This window comes from Hypomesus transpacificus, unplaced genomic scaffold, assembly GCF_021917145.1.
Source record: "Hypomesus transpacificus isolate Combined female unplaced genomic scaffold, fHypTra1 scaffold_379, whole genome shotgun sequence".
NCBI lineage: Eukaryota > Metazoa > Chordata > Actinopteri > Osmeriformes > Osmeridae > Hypomesus > Hypomesus transpacificus.
Window position 1 is genome coordinate 49,981 of NW_025813900.1, and position 19,462 is coordinate 69,442.

The 19,462-nt window shown below is 51.0% G+C and overlaps 1 protein-coding gene across 1 annotated transcript; it reads right to left on the reverse strand.

Moving 5' to 3' along the window:
• Window positions 1-1,122: 1,122 nt before the first annotated feature.
• On the reverse strand, window positions 1,123-19,121 carry LOC124464552 (receptor-type tyrosine-protein phosphatase zeta-like; the record flags this gene model as incomplete). Its single annotated transcript, XM_047016447.1, has 29 exons — window positions 1,123-1,332; window positions 1,691-1,826; window positions 2,234-2,376; window positions 2,513-2,677; window positions 2,785-2,913; window positions 3,408-3,481; window positions 3,741-3,834; window positions 4,189-4,335; window positions 4,682-4,817; window positions 4,929-5,083; window positions 5,319-5,450; window positions 5,795-5,929; window positions 6,351-6,433; window positions 6,530-6,626; window positions 6,980-7,000; window positions 8,091-8,179; window positions 8,426-8,517; window positions 8,614-8,761; window positions 9,010-10,311; window positions 11,191-11,424; window positions 11,607-11,781; window positions 11,887-12,458; window positions 12,746-12,872; window positions 13,263-13,447; window positions 15,340-15,490; window positions 17,133-17,290; window positions 17,449-17,515; window positions 18,111-18,206; window positions 18,970-19,121. Coding segments are annotated over 29 exons (5,339 nt in total), but the record flags the coding sequence as incomplete, so codon positions are not given.
• Between the last annotated feature and the right edge of the window lie 341 nt (window positions 19,122-19,462).

Sequence of the window (19,462 nt, forward strand, 5' to 3'; positions counted from 1 at the left end):
CATCTTTATATACATGGTGCCAATGGCCACAAGAAAAAAAGTTTCAAAGTCTATTATCATGAGATAGAAAAAGAGCAAACATTTTAGGATTATTCCAAACATAATCAATGTTCCTCCTAAATTATCAACAGTTATACATTTGTCGATGACTACAAAAACCACCCTTATAGTAAAATATAAAATCTAAAGGTATAAATAATTTTGGCCTGTAGATTAGAGTTATAGGATATTTACATTTACCAGATAAAACAATATTATTCAAACGTCCCGTTTGGAACATGACACCGCTTGTCAAAACATCTTCAAAACCAAACCACTGAAGACAAAGAAAAAAGAAAAGACAGAAATCAAAGAAGTAACATCATGTTTTCCCTTTCTGGCAAATACACGAGCAGGACATTTTAGTAGAACTGTAGAACTGGTTAACTGAAAGACACCACCGGAATAAGCGAGACAGACACACACACACACAAGACATTTTGGCATTAGTCATACAACAGTTGTATCAAAACTCTTTAAAGTACAACACGAGTTACAAAAAGGCACAGCATACAAGACTTCATGGAGCAGGCTGCAACACTGTAGTCTAGACAGGTCAAATTCACAGACTGTAGGAGAGCTAGGCAGAGGGCAAGCTAAGCCAATATAACAGCTGGTTTCATAGGTATAGAAAAGATCAAAAGTTGAGTTTACACAACAGTGCTACTAAACCCTGTGGTTGGTACTGTTAGGCAGTAGGAGTGGAGGAGGATACACCGCTATGTCTGTCAAACGTCCACGATCCAGCAATGACATGAACACAAAGGGGATATGACCAAGATTGTCAGGCTCCTGTCAGCAAGATGTCACGCTTCCTCCCAGTGTGTGTGTGTGTGTGTAAATGTAACTTAGTGTGTGCTCCCGTGCATGTGTGTGTGTTTGTAAGTGCGTCTTCCTTACACGCCTGTGTGTGTACGCGCCAGGAATTTTGGGCCCCATGAAAAAGAAAATACATATTTATATTTTTTGATGATTTCTATTTGTTTTTATATTTTTTGGGGCCCCTATCAGTCAGGGGCCCTTAGAATCGTCCTAGCTTACCCCCCCCTATACGGCGCCCCTATGTACGTATGTTTGTGTGTCCCCGAATGTGTGTGTTGTGTGCGTGTGCTAGTATATATATATGTGTGTGTGTGTCACAGAGAGAGGCTACATGAGGGACTCCAGACTCTCGGCGGTGATGATCTTTCCCAGGGGAATCGAACCGTTGGTCTCGGAAGACTGCAGTGTCTTCTGGTCTTCCTGACTGCTCACCAGACTCAGCACTGCCCGGTACAGGAACTGGTACTGCTCCTGCAAATTGGAGTGTGCCCCCCAAAAAATGTAACCCCCCACAAACGTTACAAAGAAAAATGTGTGCTAATACAGTATCCTGTATATGGCGTACGGTAGTTTCTACAGTTTCCTGTATATTTACACTTACATTTAGTCATTTAGCAGACGCTCTTATCCAGAGCAACTTACAGTAAGTACAGGGACATTCTCCCCGAGGCAAGTAGGGTCACGTGCCTTGCCCAAGGACACAACGTCATATGTCACGGCCGGAAATCGAACCGGCAACCTTCCGATAAATAGCCCGACTCCCTAACCGCTCAGCCATCTGACCCCCCCCCCCTGTAAATGTGTGTATATGTGCGTGTGTCGTACCCACCAGGTCGTTGAAGACCCCGGGCCTCATGAGGTTGGTCATGCGGGCCACCTGGTACACGTCCACGCTGGCCTCCTGCTCCAGCTGGTGACACAGGGTGGTGAGGGCACAGAACAGCCCCGCCGTGGTCCCCCCCAGCCTGGCATGGACACACGGAGCGCACACCACCCACACACGTCACACACGCGTACAGACCCGTGGACAAACAGTACACTCCTCTGACGATGTGTCGGATATCTCTATCCACGAGGACGCACTAACTGTCCATCAATATCCGACCTCAAATAATGATCGTTTTTAGTGATAAAGAAAAGGGGTCCAAACGAATAGCTAAACGTGACTCTAAATGCGATGACGACTCATATATCCGATCCAAAACGTACACAGAAGAAAAGCCACCGCCGTGTCAGAGCAGGGGTGACGTTACTCGACCCAGCAGGAGGTACAACGGCTTCCGGGTCACGTGGAGAATTCCCAACCTCACGCTAGGTCCAGAAAGGCCTTCACGCCAACTACACATCCAAACGTTGCGACGCGTGTCCTTACCGGTCATGTACCACCACTGGGCCATCCCTCTCCCTGCCGTGCTCTCTGACGATGTTGACCAGCTCGAAGCAGTTCCTGATGGGGCTGTCCGGGTTGGGCCAGCAGGGGGAGGCGTACTGCCTCACCTCCAGCACATAGTCATCCTGGGGGGGGAGGAGGTGGAGGGGGGGGGAGAGAGAGACAGAGAGAGAGCTAGTAAGAAAGGATGGAGGGAGGGATGGAGGTCCTTGTGTGCAGGTGTGTTTGTTTGTTTGTGTGCGTAGGTGGCTGTGTTTGAACCTGTGTGGCCTCCAGTATGAAGTCCTGGACGACCAGTCGCTCCTCATTGGCCAGGCAGACATGTTCTTCTCTGGAGAACGACACCGTGAAGCCCTCGCAGCTGATTGGTTGGTCTTTGCTGGGCCAGTACACCCACGGCTCCACATCTCTAGTGCTCTGACACGACTGACCAAATACACGAGGTTTGGTTGCTAATGTGTCTGTCCATGTCAAGTTTATGTGTGTGTGCGTGCGTGTGTGTGTGTAGTAGGTGTGTGTCAGAGGGACTCTACCTGTGTATGTGTGTCCGGCAGGGCAACGATGACTCTTGCGTTGTGATCCCAGACCATTCGCCAGAAGTCGGACACAGTGCTGACCAGAGGAGTCTGGGTCAGAATGAACTCCCTGCTCTGGTGGTGACCCTGCAACCACAACATGACCGTGATATGACCTCAGCACAACCACAACATGACCGTGATATGACCTCAGCACAACCACAACATGACCGTGATATGACCTCAGCACAACCACAACATGACCGTGATATGACCTCAGCACAACCACAACATGACCGTGATATGACCTCAGCACAACCACAACATGACCGTGGCATGACCTCAGCACAACCACAATGAATACTACCGTTTATTCCGCAGTAGACCAAGGTTGGTCATGTAGCACAGTTCATGTTGAAATACAGTTTTACAGAGTACTGTCGAAGAATTGTCGTCGGAGAGGGTAGACCTGGGTAGCCACCTCTGCTTTCTTATTAGCACTAGCTAGACTTTGCTAAAACTCAAACGCCACCTCGCTGAGTGTGAACGCTGATGAGGTGTCTGATATTTGACTGCGTAACCATCACACAGGAGGCCTCAGGAGAACGTGGGAGGACCCGCTGGGACACAGCATGACTTACCATGACGTAGGAAGCGTTGATGTAGTCGGAGGAATCGCTTCCTGCCGTGGTCAAACACACTCTGGATCGCTCCACTGGACACACACGGACACACACGGACACAGACGGACACACACACAAATGGACACACACGGACACACACGGACGCACACACATTATTACCACCTCACACGTTCACCTCAAAATTCTGCAAGTCTAATGGTCTCCAATTGGCTAAATTAAGAAACCGTCATGAATGACCCACATTTGTAGCAGATTAGCAGACACTTCAGGGACATTTCTGGGCAGTGTGTGCGTGTGTGTGTGTGTGTGTGTATGAGTGTGCGACCTCACCAGGCATGAGAGAGGAGCTTCGGTTCTTCTCGGCGTTGCCTTCCTTCAAGGCGGTAGCGTAGTCTGACTGTCGGGCCCTGCGTTGACTGACCAGCTGGGAAACACAAACAGAAACACTATCAACAGAAACACCCCTCACAGCCATCCCCCTGTGGCATTATTCAAGCTTACAGTACGGAGAACACACATATCAAAAAAGGATATAAAAGTATTTGGGTTCTGTGTCCTAAAATTATATTTCGACATCCTGGATTCAGAATGGAATTAGAACTATTCTACAGGTTTACACATGTGCTAACGCTACTCATACTGCAGTAACCTAAAGTGATGCTTCTAGAAGTATACTATCCCTGCAGTAATACCGTGTGTGCCTGTAGAATGGAATCATGCGGACACAAATTCTTAATGCAGGTATGGGGTGTGGACCCCTGACCACTAGACCTCTGACCTTAAACTGCTTCTCCATGCGTGTCCTGCCCGAGGGCGCTGGGGTCAGCAAGTCAGACACGTAGGAGTGAATGAGGTCGGAGGTCACCAGCGTGTCTTTGCTGAGGATGGCCTCCACCAGTGCATCGTGGGTAAATACGTACTGCTCCTGGACGCAGGGAACACCAACAAAGAATGAATCGTCCAGTTACAGTTTGAAGGTTTGTGACTAAACGTGAAGCAAAAGATGTGAACCCACAACCTTGAGTTGTATTCGCTCCTCACTCCATTTTCCTTTATAATGCAAATGGAAACATTCAATACAGAATTCCTCCTTGTGTCACAGGCGGTGTTGCGTTGCTTGTTCGCCTGGCTTCCTGTCTGTCTTGCCCTTTCTGAGTCGAATTTCAGGTCCAGTTCCACGTTTCCCCCATAATGCAACAGGTCTCAGACACAGAGACATCTCTGAGTTTGAGACATCTCGCGGTGCGCCGCGAGTTTGCGGCTGCGCTTACCTCGGTCTGAACCAGGTAGTTCCTCTGCGTTCGAACGTGTTTGAGGAAGCCGAGCACGTTGACCTTGCCCTGCTCTCGGATCTGCTGCAACATGCTGTCCAGCACGATGTAGGTGCCTGTCCTGCCTACGCCGGCGCTGCAACACACACACACACGGAAAACACATCATGAACACCATGAATTCTCTGGGACATCGGTCACCTCACGGGACCGTCATGGCAGAGATGTTCCTGACACACACACACACCTGCAGTGAACGAGGACAGGGCCCGAGTCGGTGGTCCGGTCCTGGGTGGAGGCCCGGACGAAGGAGAGGACGGGGAGGGTGTACTCTGGGACCCCCATGTCGGGCCACTGGGTGTAGTGGTACTGGAGCACTGTCCTCTCTGCACCACGGGAGGCCTGAGGGGGGGGGTGTTCAGGGGAGGTGGGTGGGGGGTTTGGCTTTAGTAAATTCATACAATCCATGATTACAACACGGGTGACAATACAGGTGTAAAACGGTGCTTGGGACGAGGTTGTGCGACATCATGATGGGCTTGGTTGGTGGGTCGGTTGGCGGGACTTGCGTGCGTGCGAGTGTGTGGACGTGTGTGTGCGCGTGTGTGTGTGTGCGTGTGTGAGGGCCCCTGCTCACCTTCTGGTTGCCGTCTCTGAGGGTGAACGTTCTCAGGGTGTAGTAGGCCAGGGTCTTGGAGCTGCGCAGGCTCACCTGGTACTGACCATAGTCCTCCTGGTTCTCCTCTGGCCAGTACTGCTCACACTTCCTCTGAGAGAGAGAGAGTGGGGAGAGAGAGAGAGAGAGAGAGAGAGAGAGAGAGAGAGAGAGAGAGAGAGAGAGACGGGGAAAGAGAGAGGGAGAGAAAAAGGGACAGGGAGAGAGAGTGACATGGTCAGTGTTGGGGACAGGGAGGCAAGAGTACAGGAGGGTAGAAGTAAAGAGAAAGAGAGGGGGGGATAAAAGAGAGAGTGGATTAGATAGAGAGTTCGGTAATCCATCTTGCCCCCCCTCTCTCACCCTCCCTCCTTAACCCTCCCTCTCTCTCTCTCCATCTCTCTCTTCCTTCTCTCTCTCGTATGCTGCGTGTGCGCTGGTTGGGGAGGGGGGCTCACCCTTCCCTTCTCCAGAAGGTTGGTGATCATGATGATGACGCCCACGTTCTGCTGCCACACCATCCTCCAGAAGTCCTCCCTGCCGGCCCTCAGGGGCCCCTGGGCCGCGATGTACGCCCGGGGACGCTCGAACCCCTGGCAGCCCGGACCAGCATGCAGGAAGGGTTAGGGTTAGACACACCCTTCTGCCATGTGTTCATCCAAGAGCACATCTCACACACACATCTGTCACGTCCATCCGTCCTTCTATCCATCCATCCATCTGTGCATTCATCCATCCATCTGTGCATCCATCCATCTGTGCAACCATCCATCTGTCTGTGCATCCATCCATCCATCTATCTGTGCATCCATCCATCTATCCATCTGTGCATCCATTCATCCATCTGTGCATCCATCTATCTGTGCATCCATCCATCCATCTGTGCATCCATACATCCATACATCTGTGCATCCATCCATCCATCTGTGCATCCATACATCCATACATCCATCCATCTGTGCATCCATCCATCCGTGCATCCATCCCTCCATCCATCCATTCATAAACACTTACATCCACAAAGTTGGCATTGATGTAGTCTGAAACTTTGCCCTCCCCATCCAGACTGTTGGAGAGTTTGACTCGACTGTGGTCATCTGGGACAGAGAGAGGGAGCGGGGTCAGTGTGTGTTTGCGTGTGTGAGTGTGTGCACAAACGAGTGTGTGTGTGTGTTTGCGCGTGTGTGCCTCACAAGCCAGGATGTTGACGTATCGGTTCTTGTTCCTGTTGTCAGGGTGATTGGAGCCCTCTGTGGTGACGCTTAGATCCACGGTGCACTCCTGAACCTCCTGGAAGAGATCACACTGACAGTCAGCACAGGACACACACTCTCCCTCACACACACACACGCGCACGCACGCACACACTCAAAATGAGCCAACACCCCAACAAAACCTCACTATCCAGTCTAATGATCATGCAAGGAAAACAAAAGAGACCCAATTCCTGCACACGCCAGTCGAGCTATTCAGCGATGTGATGACATCACATTGGTCTAGGTTGGCGAATAGAACACATGTCAAACCACGGGATGATGTTTGAGGTGGAGAGAATAAAAATCAGGAATTCTTACATTCTATGGGGACCAAGCACATCTCTGTTAGTGTGTTCAAGTCACAGACGGACGGAGACGTATCCTTACCTCACAACACTCTTTCACAATCTAATGAGGGGGGGGGGTGAGAATGCAGAAAGCACAGTGATGAGGGGGGGGTTGACACAGACAGACAGACAGACAGACAGACAGACAGAAAGGCAGGCAGACAAACAGGCAGACAGACATACAGAGAGGCAGACAGACAGACAGACAGACAGACAGACAGACAGACAGACAGACAGACAGACAGAGACAGAGACAGACAGAGAGGCAGACAGACAGACAGACAGACAGGCAGGCAGACAGAGACAGACAGACAGACAGAGACAGACAGACAGACAGACAGACAGACAGACAGACAGACAGACAGACAGAGACAGACAGACAGACAGACAGACAGACAGACAGACAGACAGACAGACAGACAGAGAGGCAGGCAGACAGACAGACAGACAGACAGACAGACAGACAGACAGACAGAGAGACAGTAACCGGTCAGTGCAAATACAGAAACACATGGCACATCTTCGTGTGTGTGTATCTTTGTGCACAGGTGTGTTGGTGTGAACTCATGCTTGGGATCTAAGTCTGAAGCAGGGATACAACACTTGTGTATTCTGTTCAGACCTCATAAACACAACCCAAGCAGCACCACAGTTGCCCTGGCCGACTGTCTGTATTATGTGCAATGTCCTTGCAGCCAGGTTTCCCTTGGCATGCTTACTGCTCAAAAAGGAAGATAAATGGTAACATTGAACAGGACCTGAGACCAAACCGAAACAAACCCATTTGAATTGGAGATTGCTTTTCCAAAATCGTTTGCTTGCGCTTTTCAGCTGTTGTTTTCAGAGGAAAAAAGGTTCTATTAAGGAGATGTCATTCGAGTGAATTCCTATGACAGCCATTGTTGAGATTTCATCAGGTGAAATGTCAACCTTGGCTCCTCCCTTCACACGGGAGCTCTCGAAGGCTTTCGCGTTTTGCTCTCTCCGACTGAGCCACATGATGTTAATACTGTTTGGGAGTGCGTTAGAGAGCTGACGGGGGGGGGGGGGGGGGGGGGGGGGGGGGGGGGGGGGGGGGGGGGGGGTAGAGACAGCAGCAGGGGCCGTGGATGACAGCTTCACCCCTGGGGGGGGGGGGGGGGGGGGTTTACCTCAAACTCCTTGGAAAAGGTGTTGGTGCTGTGGAGTTCTGCCACGTGCCTCACAAACTGCTTCACCGACATGGCCTCCTCCTGCTCCTCTGTCAGCCGCCCGGGTGGAGGAACGAGGTCAGTCGGAGAAGGTGTGTGTGTGTGAGTGTGTGTGTGTGAGTGTGAGTGAGTGAGAGAGAAATAGAAAGCAGGAAAGAGAAAAAAAACATCAGAGAGTCTTTCTGTGTAATGTCATCCTTTTTGCCGACCGTTGAATCCATAACTCTTAATCTGCAGTTAAATGCTCTGCCTCTCCCAGCACAGTGTACAAACACCGGTTGGGTGTTTGCAGTTACCTGCAGCTAGCAGCAGGGGTGTCGACGGAGCCGAAACCACTTTGGGTGATGCATTGTCCTCTGGGTAGAAATTTGCTGTCTGGAAACAGTTCCTGTGAAACGTAAACAGTTCCCGTTCAGCATCAACTTTTTTCATAAACGTCTACCGTCGAGGAAACAGGGTGGAGTGTTAAAAAGTTGTGCCCGACCTCCAGTAGATAAGGATGCCGACCAGCACGAGGAGACAGAGGATGGTGAGAGTGGAGACCACCGCCAGGGGCACCACAGTCCTCCGCTCCCTCTCCACCCCGCTGCCCACCATGCCAACCCTGGACTCATGGCTGCTGTTACTGCCCTCTGGAGGTGGGAGGGACAAAGTGCAGGTTATTCTCTCTCTCTCTCTCTCTCTCTCTCTCTCTCTCTCTCTCTCTCTCTCTCTCTCTCTCTCTCTCTCTCTCTCTCTCTCTCTCTCTCTCTCAGACACACACAAACATAAACACACATTTACACGCGCACACGCACACACACACACCAACTGCAATACAGCAACCATATCTGTCATTTCTGTCATCGCTCATTCCTAAGTGTGTGTGGCGCGACTGTACCTTTCCTGTTCAGCTCCACAGCAGTGCTGATATTCAACACAGGGAGCCGCAGCTCCACTGTCAAGTTACCAACACCGAGGAGATCCTCTTTAGCTTCTCGACCTTCTTTCCCCCCTCTTCCTCCTCCCGCTATTCCTCCTGTTCCCCCTCCTTCTCTTCCTCCGTCTCCTTCCATCCCTGCTCCTCCTCCTTCCTTACTTCCATCTATTCCTCTGTCAAGTCCTCCTTCGGTCCCTCCATCGACTTCATCCCCGGAGCCGCTGCCCTCCTCAGCCGTAGCTGACCTCCACAGAGAGGGCTTCAAACCGTCGATCTGAGCTGGACTCTCTGTCTCTCTCCCAGGCTCTCTCTCCTTCTCTCTCTCAGTCTTGACCTTGGTCTCGCCCCCTGCCTCAATGGTCAACTCGCCCTCAAAGTAGAAGCCAGAGTAGAGACCTTCAAAGTCTGTCTCACCAGTTGTCTCGGGTTCTGTCTCATCGTTTGTCTCACCTCCTGTCTCACCGCCTGTCTCACCTTGTCTCTTGCCCCATCCCTCAGTACCTGTCTCACCCCATCCCTCACCTTTTCTCTCACCCCATCCCTCTTCTCCTGTCTCACTCCCTGGCTCAGACCCTGTCTCACTTTCTGTCTCACCACCTGTCTCAGTCCATCCCTCAGGCTCTCCCTCATCTCCAGTCTCACCCCCTGTCTCAACCCCTGTCTCACCCCCTGTCTCACCAGCATTCTCAGGCCTTGTCTCACCCCTTATATCGCTTTCTGTCTCACCCATTGTCTCACTCACTGTCTCAGGCTCTGCCTCACCCCCTGCCTCATCCCCTGTCTTCCTCCATGTCTTCCCCTCTCTCCCCTCCCTCTGTTCTGGAGTCGAGGCTGGGCTGTGCGTGGGGAACAAACGGCCCGTCCAGAACACCACGGTCACGTCTCTGTCCTGGGCCGAGCTGCTCTCGTACAGGCCAGACCCAGAGCCGCTCGTGTCCACCTTGCCGTCCGGGGAGAGAGGGGCGAGCAGCCCCTCTTGGGAAGAGGGATCGGTGGGGTGCAGGGTGGATGTGCGTCCCTCGGGAGGGTTGGAGATGGCAGGGGTCGGGGGTAGGGTGCGGGTGGGGGAGGAGGAGGAGGGGCCGGTGCCTGGGACTGGAATGTGGAGGGAGGCCTCTTCAGACTGGGTTGGAGGAGGGGCCGGAGTAGCCCCCTGATAGGCGGAGGCTGTGGGCTGGCGGTCGAGGACTGAAGAGGCAAGGGGCGGTGGGAAGGGGGAGCTCTCTGATTGGTCCTGAGAGCTGGAGGAGTCGGACTGGCGGACTGGAATGGAAAGTTCCAGGCGCACAACATGAAAAGAGACGCAGGCCAACGATAAAAGACACATCCTGAAGTAGAGAGAGGGAAAGCTCCTCTGCTAGTGGTAGAAAGGAAGAACGGGCATGAAAGTGCAAAACAACCACCAGAGGGCAACGTTGCGCCGAAGACGAGCATGTAGGAGGGAAGAGCAGTCCCAGAAGAAGACGGGAGAAGATAATATCGACGGGCTGATGTTCAAGAAATCGAGAGAAGCATCTGTGCGTGACAGAACATCACCACCACTGTGAAGCTTTTCTTAAAGTAAAGCGCCAAGCGACAAAACAAAGAATGATCAGAATCCTAATCCTAAGCCCGAGCACAATCACCATCCTTAGCGTCACCACACACCAAGCCCACACCACAACAAACACAAACATGGGTCAAATACCATTTGGAAATACTGTCACCCTAATACATGGGGTTCACTGAATTCAGGTCACCCCGTGTGATCAACCGTCAGTAATCCCCCCCAACTCGGTTCTTGGAAAATCCGTCGTTGTATTTGAATGTATTTGACGCAGGTCTGTCTCAGTCCGAACCGGTTCGAAGCCCACCAGGTAGCACCGTGAGGTGCAGAAGCATCAGAGAAGCACGAGCGACAGCAAGAACCGCGACAGGAAGTCCCTGCACCACCTCCCCTTGACCCCAGCATCCTACACATGCTCACACATGCACACCAATCAATCACGATGGTACGATCATAATTCGACATGGGGCACATTTTTGCTCTTCGTCTTATCGTGTAATATTATTTCTTCAAGCAACTTTAATTCCTTATGTGTGTGTGTGTGTGTGAATACAGCTCTAGGATCTATGTCGGTCGTCTTGTCGTGAAAAGACTACCGTTGAACATGGGCAACGTGGTGTGAGGCAGGATCTTGCTGAGGGGTGAGGTCCCAAACGAGCTGTCGTCGGCGGAGAGGATGTTGCTGGGAGTTGTGGTTCTCGCCCGGACCCAGGGAACGGAGGGGGTGGCCGTTTCCGTGAGGGGGGTCTCAGAAAGAGGCAGAGCCTCGGTCCTTCCGACGCCCCCGCCGTTGGGCGGAGACGTGACCAATCCTTGATCGTTTCCGTGACCTGCGCAACAAGAATGAGCTCTGTTGAGGCGGAGGCATGTCAGGTCAGAGTATTGAGTCCTTTTAAAGAATGAAATCGTCGGGTTTAAGGCCCACAAGAAGACGACAAGTGAGTCGGCGTTCAACCTCAACAATCATCCTGTCAACAACAAAAAAAGCCATAAGACAAATAGCATCTCTTACCCTGTGCCGGTGGAGTCATAGTAGAAGGGACCTGCTCGAACAAAGTACTGTTCACCACATCCTCATAGTAGACGTCAGTGACCTCCATATCGACTGCAGGGAGGGGGAACACATCGCCCCCCAGTGGTGGGAGGTCTCCCCCTGAAGTGGGCTCCTTGGAAGCCTTGCCTCTGCTCTGGATGAGGAAAACCCATTGAGACGTCAGCAGTTTATACGCACGGAAATCTATGCGGGAGCAGAGGAATGAAGAGAAGATAAAGAGTGGCAAAGGAGCTGTTACCTTGGGCGAGGCCGACAATGAAGACTCCTCCGTGATTCGCCGGCGGACGGGCATGCTGGTTGTCTTGGCAACGGGAAACAGGAAGCCCGGCTGGTCCGTCATCATGGTAACCCAGATGGAGCTCTTGCCGTCTGAGGCAGAGCTAGTGTGAGTGCGGCTCGGGGGGATCCGTTTGTTCGGCTCCGCAAGGTTCGGATCAAAGGCCGTCCGCTCTGGTTGAGTTCGAAGCGGGTCCACTTTCTGCTTCCTCTGGTCAACCGTGTTCTGATTGGTTCTTTTCGTGTTCACTTTGATGATTGGAGGAGGCAGTCTGGGGACGTCCGGAGTGCCGGGCTGGATGGGGAGGTTCTGATCTGGGCTCGGCTGGGTTGTGAGCTCCGGTAGCCGGTTCTGATATACTTTGGTCTGCTCCGCTGGGGTCTCCTCCACTGGGCTTTCATCTTTGGCTTCCTCCTGATCCACCTGGTTCTGGCCCACCTGGTTGGGATCCACTTGAGGTGTGTTGTCTTCATTTCTGTCTTCATTGTTGTCTTCAGATTCTGCTGAGTCAGTGTCTGGACCTGATTCGCTCTCTGGAGAAAAGAGAACGTAAGATGAGTCAGCAGGCTAGAGAAGGTTCTGGATTGGCCGAGCTCGAACAACATGGAATGGCTTGTCCTTTGAATTCGGCAGTGGGAATAATGGCATGGTTGCTGTTTGAGAAAGGTACGGTATAACTACTTTTGTCTTGAGATTTGGAGGGCTAGGCCATAAGAAAAGACAAACCCTGCACGTCATTTCTGAAAACATTCCATGTTCAAGCCCCGTCCTAAACATGGACGCATCTTCGCGGTGTATCGGCGGTCGCCTGGTCTCTCACCTGGGTCCTCGAGCGGCATGTCCACGATGATCTGGTCGCTCATGCGTCCTGTCAGGCCATTGGTGCAGACGGCCAACACCTCCACCACGTAGCTGCTGTTTGCCAGCAGGCCGTGGATGATCGCGCCCTGGGACGGCGGGGAACAAAAAACGCCCACGCAACCCATCAGTTCAACCATCGATCCACTCCATACCTCCTCGATACAAGCCATTCAGTCGGTCCTTCAAATGTCTGACAACCAAGCAGGCCAGACAGCCAGACAGCCAGACAGCCAGACAGCCAGACAGACAGACAGACAGACAGCCAGACAGCCAGACAGACATACAGGCAGGTGGACAGGAGGAAAAACAGACGGACAGACAGGCAGGTAAGCAGGCAGGCAGGCAGCCAGACAGACTGACAGCCAGGGAGGTAGGTAGGCAGGCAGGCAGGCAGGCAGGCAGGCAGGCAGGCAGGCAGGCAGGCAGACAGACTGACAGCCAGGCAGATAGGTAGGCAGACAGGCGGCGTGCCTCACCACGTCCTGGTCCCCGTCGGTGCGGTACTCGTGTCTGGGCTGCTGGCGGCCCTGCAGCCTCTGGTAGGAGACAGAGTACCAGTCGATGGTGGTGTCGAACACCACACGGGGGCGCTCCCACGTCACCACGATGGTCGTGTCGTTGCTGGCGTCTGCCTGGACGTTCCCTGGCTCCGAGCTGCACGCTGGAAAGAGAAGAACACAAACAAATTTTATAGCGGTAGTGGTAGAGAATTAAAATGTCAATTAAACACCTACAGAAAGCAGAGCTAGACAGCTAGGAAACTGTAAAGAGAAGCTGGTTCAAGAGTTCCAATGTGCCTGTACTTGTACTTGTTTCAAATGACAAATAAACTAGCAGGTCATTTGTCAGCAAACGCTCGTGTTAGCATACAATTATCATATTTCATAAGAGGCCCTTTCAATGGTGTTGGTTACAAGCACACAGGATTTCAATGAGGTATCATGGCTAGGGTCAGTAGTTACTCTATGAGTCTGTTGGCAGCAGTCACTGTGGAGTCATTGATGTTTGACACCCACTGCAATGCTTGGAAGCAAACAGAAGCAGTTCTAAGAGCTGAGGAGATAAGGAAGGAGGACGGGAGAGACGACGAGAGCACAGGGAGTGAGATGAAAAGAGAGAGAGATTTCAAAAAGGGAGAGCTGAGTCGAGAGAGAGGAGAGGGAGACGAGCGGGGCGAGAGAGGAGGAAGCGAGAGAGGGAGACGTGAGGAGCGAGAGAGAGAGAGGGAAGAGGAGAAGAAAGAGTTGAAGAGTGGGGGAAGAGGGGGAGAGGGAGGGATGTGGTTTCTTGTAGGTTTGACTGCCCGTCCGAGAAACTTCAAAAAGCTTCTCTTAGAGAGCACATGCACCAACATCCTCACCGAGTGCTGAAGCATTTCTGGAATTTCTGAGCGTTTAAATTTCACAAAGAAATCGCTGCGCGATGGGAAACTACAAAGCTGGGTTCCTTAGCAACCGCTACAGTAAATACTTTTGCGTCGTTGTTTATCAGAGAGGCGCTTGCCTCCAAGGAACTCAACTGACCTTGAGAATGGGTGATATGACTGTGCCACTAAAACATGCCTGTCACAGCCATGTCGATGTTGGAACCTAGCCTTGGTTACAGTAGAGAGGGAGTTCTGTATTTTCAACGTGAACATTTGATTGCTGGGGTTGGGTTAGAGTTAAGGGTTAAGGTTTTGTGGCCCTGATCATGGTTTTAGGAGGTTAACTTGAAAACTCTTTTTAGTGATTCACTCGGATTAGACCGTGACTAATACCTAACATGGACTCTGGGGTAGGGTTCTCGGGAACTCTGGGAACTCTGGAGCCAAAGGGGTCAGGAAATTCCTGCTTAGGGGGCAGGGGTTAGGACTCCAATGTCATGCCTCTGGGTTGTGATTTGGGAGTTAATATGTAGGATGTAGGATGTAGGGTGTAGGATGTAGGATTTAGGGTGTAAGATGTAGGGTGTAGGATGTAGGATGTAGGATGTAGGGTGTAAGGTGTAGGGTGTAGGGTGTAGGGTGTAGTGTGTAGGGTGTAGGATGTAGGGTGTAGGGTGTAGGGTGTAGAATGTAGGATGTAGGGTGTAGGGTGTAGTGTGTAGGGTGTAGGGGTGTAGGATGTAGGGTGTAAGGTGTAGGATGTAGAATGTAGGATGTAGGGTGTGGGGTGTAAGGTGTAGGATGTGGGGTATAGAGTACAGGGTATAGGATGTAGGGTGTAGGATGTAGGATTTAGGGTGTAAGATGTAGGGTGTAGGATGTAGGATGTAGGGGTGTAGGGTGTAGGATGTAGGGTGTAAGGTGTAGGGTGTAGTGTGTAGGGTGTAGGATGTAGGGTGTAGGGTGTAGGGTGTAGGATGTAGGATGTAGGGTGTAGGGTGTAGTGTGTAGGGTGTAGGGTGTAGGATGTAGGGTGTAAGGTGTAGGATGTAGAATGTAGGATGTAGGGTGTGGGGTGTAAGGTGTAGGATGTGGGGTATAGAGTACAGGGTATAGGGTGCAGGGTATAGGGTGTAGAATGCAGGGTGGCATGGTGCAGGTTCTAGGTTGTAGGGTAAAACACGTACTGGGTGTGAGGAGATCTTCGACGCCGGTGTAGGAGGAGAACACCTGGCCGCTGAACTGCGGCTGCTGCTCCCGGTAGTTGTTCTGCAGGTAGTCAGTCAGCATGACGTAGCCCGCCTGCTCCATGGTCATCACCTCGCAGAACACCTCCAACTGGGGGGGGGGGGAGAGAGGGAGGGGAAGGGTGGAGGGAGGGAGGGTAGACCGGAAGGGGATGAGGAACGAGAGAGAGAGATTTGAGGGAGAGAGGAAAGATGATGACAGAGAAAGCAAAGCGAGGGCATCAACGTGCATAAAGGTCAGATCAGCTCACCCAAAGAAACAACATGACAAATGCATTTGTGTGTATTGGTATGTGTGGGGTGCGTGTGTATTGGTGTGTGTGTGTGCGTGTGTATTGGTGTGTGTGTGCGTGTGTTTTGGTGTGTGTGTGTGCGTGTGTATTGGTGTGTGTGTGCGTGTGTTTTGGTGTGTGTGTGTGCGTGTGTATTGGGTGTGTGTGTGTGCGTGTGTATTGGTGTGTGTGTGCGTGTGTATTGGGTGTGTGTGTGCGTGTGTATTGGTGTGTGTGTGCGTGTGTTTTGGTGTGTGTGTGCATGTGTTTTTGGTGTGTGTGTGTGCGTGCGTGTGTCAGAGTGGAGAAGATCATGCCAGCAAAAGCGAAAGCCGTATCAGTTCACGTGTTCAGTGGGCTGGGAACAGACTTCCACTTATCTGGTTACGTATCGTGGGCTTACTTCCCCCCCTCCCCCTCTTCCTGTTGAAAAAAAAAAGAACTCCCAGATTTAAAGCGGATCATGGGGGGGGAGGGGGGGGGGGGGGGGGGGCGGGAGGGGATGAGGCATGCATACTTCCCTTTCCAAATGATATATAGCAATTCCTTCTGCTCGGCTAAACTGAGATTTGAAAGTGCGTGAAGCCAGACTAGAAGTTTCCGAGGAAGAGAGAGTGTGAGAGAGGATGACAGAAAAGGAAAGTCTCTGCTTCTTAGTTCCTGATCCGACGCTGTTGCTGTCAAATATTGATGATTGTTCTGTGTTTCTGTGCCTATATGCGTGTGTGTGTGTGTTTGGTCTGACGCACAAGGTTTCAGAGCCCTGTCACTGATGCAGGGAGAGAGGGAACACCACCCTATTTTCAGGGGTGTGTTTGAGACACTGGGAGGTTCCCACGTCATGCCACGCATATACCTTTCCCTCTCACACACACACCACGACACACACACATTTCACACACGCGTTTCACACACAGGTTCAACACACACACACGTTTAACATACACACACACACATTCACAGTCAAGCTGCACATCCTCATCCTCGTGTAGCTCATCTTATACATCATATATTATCATGAAGCAAAACATTTCATCCCGAGACACAACTCGTACACTTGAACATCTTACGTAACTCGCACTGGAGATGTGCCGTGCCGAAGTGCAGAAATCACCATATTCCAACCAGCTGAACCATTCGACCTACATCAATCAAGCATAGCCTTTCAGGCCCGGCTGCCTTACTGTAAATGAGTCCAGCTCAGTCTGTCGTCACTGTAATGAGGAGAAACCGAGCAGGCAGAAGGCTGGCTGAGTGGGATGAGTAGGGCCCCTTCGGTTACACAGACCCTCCATCTGACTCAGATATGGGTCGTGTGTGTATGTGTGTGTGTGTGACAGCAAAAAGGACTGTGTGCGTGTGTGTTTCAGTGGAGCTGGATTTATTTCTGTACATCTCGTGCACTCGGAAGTGTATGTGTGTGTGAGTGTGTGTGTGTATGTGTGTGTGTACTGCGCTCACCTGAGTCTCTGATATGGCCACGGTGCGTTTGAAAAGGATCCACTCCACGGACTCGGTGCAGGGTGGGGAGGTGAGGGAGCCATTGTAGGTGTAGTATTGATCTGTGGCGTCGGGCAACAAGGCCAGCGGAGAGAAGGGCTCCACAGAACTGCTCTTACCTTCACACACACAACAACACATCACACGTTGGTCTTCATCTAACTTTGACCCGACGTCACGTCGACCTGACTTTCACTTTCCAGGTTCAAATGAGGACCATGTGCCATTTTTAACGAGACTTTGTTCCGTTGGGGTGCTGGAAAGCTACGGGACATACCGAATCTGCTCACGATGTTCACTCCCTCGATGATGGTGTTGTAGTTCTCGTTGTCGTTCACACTGGCCTGTGACATGGGAACGTTTTTTTTTGTGAATTTTTACTTCATTGTACCCAACCGGACTAAATCATAGTTGAAATGAAATCAAGCCAAATCAAAATGTATTTGTTTTGCCCTTTTACAAGCAATGTCACAGATGGCTTCACTGATGCCCATATAACTGCCCTTCCGCCAACCTAAGCCCTCAAGGAAAACAAGGACAAACTCCACCATCGTTTTGTATTCAGTTAGTGTTGAGTCTTCCTGGAATTTGTAGTGAGAAGCCTATTAGTTTGATTGCACCAGGATGGATCAATCAAACACTGATTGACTGTTGAGGGATACACTCTTTCATATATCCATGCTGTTAGACAAGTGTGTTTTTTATATTTTATGACTTTCACTTTTTCTGGCTGCATCCACCATCCCCACCTTAACGTTAGGTCTTTACTCTCTGTCGGGATGGATGATGGATATTGTGTGGAAGTGAAATCAAAGTTTCAATTTGGCATTCTCTGGACAGAGACCTTTTGTGAAGCAGAACCGTATTGCCAAAACCGTAGTGCTGCGTCACGCAATATTTTATGCGTAAAAAACCAGGACTAAATTGAAGGTTTGTTACCTCAAACAGGACAGCCAAGGCTGTGATCTTGCCTCCATCCCTGATCGCGTCCTCTATTGACTTATAGAGCTCTGACTCATAGCAGTATATCTGCATCTGTGGGAGTGGGAGAGAGAGAGAGGGAGGGAAAGAGAGAGAGAGAGAGACAGAGAGAGAGAGAGAGAGAGAGAGAGAGAGAGAGAGAGAGAGGGAGGGAGGGAGGGAGAGAGAGAGGGAGAGAGGGAGAGGGAGAGGGAGGGAGAGAGTGAGAGAGGGGGGGAGTGGGGGAGGGAGGGAGAGCGAAAAAGAGTGACATAGAGGTGGGTGGTGCAGAGCTTCCATTATCACAACGGACAGAAAAAAAGCATGTATTATGTATGCATTAAATGTGCTTTTACGTGTTGTTTTAAGTGTCACTAAGCACCCCAATTTCTGCCTTAGCCCTTCATGTAAAAAAAAAAAACGCTTTTTAGTGAAAAGTTGTGGGTGGCGTTTTTTCTCACAAATATGTATTCATGGGGTGGATAAAAGGCTCAAAGTGACACTTTGACACACCCAATTATTTTAATAATGCTAGCTAAATGGTTCAATATAGAAACGATTGAGTCAGTTAAATCAAATGCAGAATTTGCAACAGACAGGTCAAACAATAGATACATGCCCTTCTAGGGGAAATTATGTAATGCAAAATTGCTGCCTTTCTGGATAGAACTCAGTTACAGGAGATTGAACTTTAAACATGAGTTCAAAAGCACTTCATAAAAGAAACGGACCCCAACGAGTTAATTGGTTACAGTCATCGTTTCATTTTGATTGGTCGATATGGTTGACTGAGTGATGGAGCGGGTCGCCTGATTGGTCGACAGGTGGGGCTCCGTACCTCCAGGGGGAACTTCCGTCCGTTGAGGCTGTGCTCCGACCCGTCTGAGGAGCTGTTGCAGCGGCCCCAATGGAAGGTGATGTGGCCCACTCGGAACCTGGACCTCAGTCCCCCTCCACTCACGTAATACTCCCCCTCAATGCCTAGCACCACTGTACACACACACACACACACACACACACACAGGTTAATCTGGTTATGAGTAGAAAAAGTTAGATCCTTGAAACACAGTTTTATTAATCTAGACTTTGCTTTCAGAATCATGCCTTAGGCCCCCTACCCCTCCACCCCCCACCCCACCCTGCACAGACGCTCGCATGAATAATATACACCTAAATGCAATGTGACGTCAACCGTCTGATTATTATCTAGGTGCATTTCCTGCCGGCCTTTGGAGAGGGAGATTGATATTGGAAGAAGATGTCCCAGACACGGTGGCACTCATCACGTCTGAAGGACAAACTCATTCATCCACCTTTCCTCTCCTCTCCTC